Source organism: Aedes albopictus, chromosome 3 (genome assembly GCF_035046485.1).
Source record: "Aedes albopictus strain Foshan chromosome 3, AalbF5, whole genome shotgun sequence".
Taxonomy (NCBI): domain Eukaryota; kingdom Metazoa; phylum Arthropoda; class Insecta; order Diptera; family Culicidae; genus Aedes; species Aedes albopictus.
Window position 1 is genome coordinate 96,063,764 of NC_085138.1, and position 6,000 is coordinate 96,069,763.

At 39.2% G+C, this 6,000-nt stretch overlaps 1 protein-coding gene across 1 annotated transcript; it reads left to right on the top strand.

Moving 5' to 3' along the window:
• Positions 1–72: 72 nt before the first annotated feature.
• Positions 73–1,089, top strand: LOC109412123 (uncharacterized). The gene is made up of 2 exons (XM_019685767.3): positions 73–823; positions 882–1,089. Exons 1-2 carry the CDS (start codon positions 99–101, stop codon positions 1,087–1,089), a joined length of 933 nt encoding a protein of 310 aa, XP_019541312.3. The 5' UTR covers positions 73–98.
• The last annotated feature ends 4,911 nt before the right edge of the window (positions 1,090–6,000 follow it).

A 6,000-nucleotide genomic window follows, 5' to 3' on the forward strand; every position in this document is an offset into this window, starting at 1 on the left:
CGCACCTAGTCTACCTTGCTTGAACAGGTTAATTAGGGTCACATCAGAATGTCGCTTTTGTTTCACCATTGTCTTCAGTAGCTGGATTAGTCGCAAACATGCAGCCTGACAAGAAATTTCATCTGTTTGGACTTCTCGTTGTCCAAGTTTTGTTTGCAAGTGCCTCAGTTCCGAACAGTGAAGGTGCCAGTGGCAGTGATGAGGGACGATTCTTCTTCCATGGCAAACCGATTCTGATCATGCCGCCAACGGCTCCCACTCGTCATCAGCTCATCAGCGGTATCGGTATACCGCTGGGAACACCCGAGTCCATCACTACCGGATGGGTTATAAAGGCCCAGTACTTTCTGCCGACCTCGGTCGACAATCTGAAACCGATCTACCTGGAAGGCTGGAACGATACGCGGAGATCTTTCGAGAAGCGAGAAGCTGTTACCGAAGCTCCGGATAACTACGAAGCGTACACGGCTAAGGATGTTCAGGTCAAGGAAGAGCCTCTTCCGGAGAAGTTGGATAGCGAGGGGGACGATGCAGAAGACTATTTCGAAGATGGAGGCGACGACTACTGGTTGGATGCCGAGGAGGAGAAATCTTACGACACGGTGAATCAAATGATGCCACCGTCCAATTTGCAGTCCCAGATGTCCGAGGGATACGATGCGGATGCGTCACGGTGGATGACGTACAAGTCGCTGGAGTACATCGGCCAGCAGTACGGTTCGGGAGGTCGAGAATGTGTTCTGCGGAGTATTTGCGAAGCGGCTAGTGCGGAGTTCACTCATACGGGCGGTGTATTTGCGGAACTGTTGCACATTGTGTTCACGTAAGTTGTAAACGGTAATCTTCACAGAGAGATGATTGAAATTGTACATTATTTCTAGGCCATCGAGTACTTCGGAGCCGCCGTCGGAGCACAGTGACAACGAGTACTACCGGGCGGAGCAGTTGGGTCGGGAAGGTGCCCCGTGCCATTTGTTGTTCCATGAGTGTCAGAATTCGATTCTGGATGTGTTTACCGGTATCCATGATCCGGAGACGAATGATTTGAAAGTGGCACATGAAAAAGTCTTGCGATCGTTTATGAAATAGATTTTTATGCTTATCTAGAAATGTGTTTCTGTAATATTTTTTTTTCCATCTTCATACATGTTTTTTATAGAATGAGAAAATCTGCTGATCAGATAACCAAGAGGTGGTTCCGCGGGTTGTGTGGGTTTCGACCCACTAAAAACTCATTCTCTTATACTGACCTTCGCGGTACGCCCGTTAGGGATGACTTCGAGAGGGGGGGGGAGGTCGTGCATGAGCTCTCTCTATTGGTTATCGTTCCACCAGATACCGCCTTAATATGTCCTCTCTCCACTGGAAGCTTGGGTTCTGGCTAGTACTTTAGACTACCCGTTGGACACAAGTTCCATGGGGAAAGGACCCAACTAAACTTGCTGTTGGTCGGCCTGCCATTTTCTCTGAAGTTGAAGTACGATTCGGTATACCGTCTAAGTAACAGAATCCCATTTGTTCGCTTCCGTATACATCCTTTTAACAACCGCATACCTCCTGCATACGTACTCGACCTTTGCTTCATGAAGCGTGAGCATTCAAAGGGCACATGCTCCGCGGTCTCGTTACAGTCAAGTGCATTCTGGACATGCGGGGGAGCTTGCATGTCCGAATTTGTCCAGATACCACCTAAAGGACCCATGGCCTGACGGAAATTGTGTCAAGTGAATGATCACCTTGCCATGGGACCTGCTCTTGCTTCTTGTGTCGCGTCGCTCGAAGCATTGTTCGTCCTCTTGCACCACTAGCGCTATGGGTATCATGCCCGCTAGCACCCATGCCGCGTTCTTTGAGACCGTTCGGTATGCGCTGACCACCCTTAGGCACATCAGCCTATGGGTACTCTCAAATCGCTTCACGTTTCTGTGCACTACTAGTGCATTCGACCATGCAGTAGCGCCATACAGTAGCATACGCTTACTCGAGAATATTGCAGAGCTATTTGACATTATCTTTGACAATGCCATTTTCGCCATGCCTGCCCTTTTGCAGGCATATTCTACGTGGCCTCCGAATTTCAGCTTATCATCGATCATGACCCCCAACTCCTTCAGTGAGCGCTTAGAGTTGATCGTGCACCCGCCTGTGGTGACCACTGCCTGTTGTTCAGACTTGCGGTTATTTACCACCACCACCTTTGTTTTGTGGTGCGCGAGTGTTAACTGTCTGCCAATTGCGTGCGTTGCTGTCAGTTCTACTTCCTCTATCGACTTGCCGACCAGCTCACTATGGGCCAGAAATCAAAATTTCGCGACAAAATTCAAAAAAGTTGTTTTTCGATGATAATTCAATTTTCGTATTTGTATGATTGTTTGGGCTATGTTTGATTACACTAGTTTACAGCATTTTTGAACTCGGTAAGCTGATGATCGTTTTTGGTGTAGAATCATGCCCTGAGTTCGAAAACGCGAAGGAAAAAAATTACAGTAGAGCGGAATTTTTTTCGACTTTCCATACAAGGTTGATGATTTCAAATCGATTTTTGTTCTATTTTTAAGCAAAGTCGCTCACTTCACACATCTCAGTCTCCGTAATCAATGATCCGATTGAGCTGAATTTTTTACTGTAACTTGCCTACATATGATATGTCAAATAAACGCTGAGATAGAATTTTTAAATTGTATTTTTCTTATTGAAAAAAATACATTTCTTCATATATTTTTGGAAAATTTGCTAAAATTTAAGGAGATCGTCCCCAAAACTCGCCAATATCTTGAATTTCATCAATCTGACGCAAAACCTGCATTCAGATGATCGAATAGTATTATATTCAGCTTTTATTTTATGGAAAAAGATTTAAAATTGGTTGAACAAAACGGAAGATATTTGAATTTTATTAAATTCCATATTTTAAGAAGTTGTAAAACTCGATTTTAAGCTAAAACTCAAAAACTGTTCTACTTTAAATTTTTTGAAGGACGGTTTCGAAATCAGCGCTAAATTATGCTTCAAAAATGTTGGTCGTTGGCAGAAGTTCACGACTTTCGTTTTATTTTGTAAACTAGTGTTATATACCGACTGATTTTTTCGATTTGTAACAAAGTTGTATCGTTTTTTGTATGGAGAAACTTCTTATAAGCGAAAATTCTCGATTTTAACCAGTATTTAGAAAAATGTGATTTGTGGTGAAAAATGTGCCCAACAAGTATAACCCCTTGAATTTCTAAAAGTAAATTTAGTATATTTAGCAATTTTAGTGCACAAATTGCGATACTTTTAAGTTTAAAAATAAATTTTACAATATTTATTTAAATTTTACGATTTATTTGTCAATGTGTTCAAAAAGTAATAGTATTCGACCGTATTCGACATGCAACCGGTCTAGGATGCTAGTTTAAACTCTCCATTTTCGAATGCTTTCGGACTTTTTTGCGGGAATTTGCGGGAAACCAAGTAAGAGTGATTTTAGTGCTTGCTTTAATTTTACAATATTTCACGTCATGCTTCAATAATCATCTACTCTTGCCATTATGACGCAATGATTTTATGGCTTGCGAAACAATATATATAGCAACAAACAACTACCACTCTGGAAGATTTTGTTTCAGATATAAATGTAATTATAAGCTTTTAAATCAAGACCACACACTTACTCAATGTGCAAAGTTTCGGTATATTAATCCGTGTGATCAAAAAGGTAACTCAACATACATACATATGTAGAGATGGATACATTATTAATGAAATAAGGAACAAATCCACAGCTCAAGTGAGATTTTAACTTTTATGCTACACAAGTGCTTTACAGACTTAGCTGCCGAGCCAATCGATGACACGGAATTTTAAATATTACAAGGAAAATCAAATATGTCTATTAATCGCAAATATATCCATCCCACTTGTATATATGTACGAAGAGCGAGCGTAATTCATTTATTGTTCAAATACCGGCTCCGAGTCATTTGGCCGACTGTCATTTGGGTGATTGCCGCTTGGCCGAACGCCATTTTCCCGAAGGGGTCATTTGGGCGAACGCCATTTGACTAAATGCCGTTTGGCTGAAGAAGAAACGATCGTGCCACTGTCCTCCACGTCAGTATAACGCAAAATAATCGCCTATGATTAAAAGGAGGAAAAATCTCTGATAAAATATTGACAGTTTCAACGCTAACTAATCGCTGAATTGTAAAACTAGGAAGAATTGTCGATGTTTGGAGGAAAGAAGAAGGAAAAATGAATGATGATCAAATTGGCAGCTAGAATGTTGAAAAGGTTCTCTGAATTATTTTGAACATAATTCGGCCAAATGCCGGACATCTGAAACACCTGAGCAGCGGATTTTTTTTACCAAAAACTTATCCATATATACATAAATTGTATGAAGAATTAGCCTAAGTTAAAATTCACGAATAAAAATAAACATAAAAAATACATAAATTGAGCTTAATAAAAATCATAATTGAACACAGGAATTGATATACCGAAATTTTGCACTTTGAGTAAGTGTATGGTATTGATTTAAACGCCTACAATCACAGTCATAGGGTATATGTACCATTCCTTGGCCTAATTTGCAAGCCGCCTTCACAACTTTGACCATAACTCATGAATTAATAGCACTAGAAATAATATGTTGAGCCTATTACACACTCTAGGCAATGCATGTTTCACCAATTGGAAGTAAACTAACGTAAATATTCAAGAATTTACTTAATTAAGTTGAAAAGATTTGATGCGATGGTATGCAACATTGGTATATGGTACAAAAATTGGCCTATAAGTGGATACAATGTTGGCCTATTGCTTTCCATGCACTAGAACCACTTATTATCTCATTTTTTTAATATTTCTGCTGAAGTATTATCTCTGTTTGTTCACCAATCTTACTTGTAAATTACATTTTCGGAGCCAAATTTTCAAAAAACTGTAAATAAATTACTTAAATCAAGTTCTTTCTAATTTATTAACGAAAACAACGCAACCCTATTATTGTGTTACATTTTTACAGTCACCGTACACAAAATCTTTCTTCCTCTTCGTTCTTTATGGTTCTTATGCAAGCAATGTTGTTTACGTCACTTTATCGGTGTTCTTGATGTCACTTTACTGATGGGCCAAGATTTGGGTACATAGTGGAAAAAATGTCCTCAATATTCGGCCCACATTCAATTTGTAAAATATTTATTATTCATTGAAAACAAATATTCAAGTTGACCGTCTAATCAAATGTTGAGTTATTGAAAAGTCAGTTCGAAATGTTCCAGAAACATGCCATTTATGATCATGTGTATAGACTACCCACTTAGCCGAAGAATCATAGCGTCTACAAAAGCTAAACAAAGTGACATTTTCATTCAATTTCAATGCTTCAAAGTGCTAAAATTGAAACGAAATGTTACAGTTGTTTGCCAAATAGCTTTTCCGATATCCAGTTATGCGTGTTTGTTTAAGTTTTTGGTTAACGTTGAGATAGGCCAAACGAGGGGACTATGCCAACGAAGCATCCCGATACCCTATCTGAAACGAAACCTTCCAGAATAATAGTAGTTGCTATGTGTATTGTTTCGCAAGCCATAAAAAGATTGCGTCGTAATGGCAAAAGAAAATCTTAAAGTGGATGGTTATTGAGGCACAGCGTAAAACGTAGTTTTGTAAAATTAACGTATGTACTGAAATCACTCAATCTTGGTTTCCTGCAAATTCCCGCAAAAAAGTCCGGTAGCATCCCAAAAAGAAGAGTCTCAACTAGCTTCCTAGACCAGTTGCATGTCGAATACGGTCGAATACTACTACTTTTTGAACAAACTGACAAATAAACCGTAAAATTTGAGTAAATATTTTAAACTTTTAATTTAAACTTAAAGACATCGCAATTTGAGCATCAAATATGCATACTAAATACTGAATTTACTGTTAGGAAATGTAGGTGTTATATTTGTTGGGCACATTTTTCAACAAAAATCACATTTTTCTGAATATTGGTTAAAATTGAAAATTTCC

Coding starts and splice junctions, on each gene's coding strand:
- LOC109412123 (XM_019685767.3), top strand. CDS start 99: ATGCAGCCTGACAAGAAATTTCATCTGTTTGGACTTCTCGTTGTCCAA. Junction 824..881: donor CTGTTGCACATTGTGTTCAC/GTAAGTTGTAAA, acceptor CATTATTTCTAG/GCCATCGAGTACTTCGGAGC.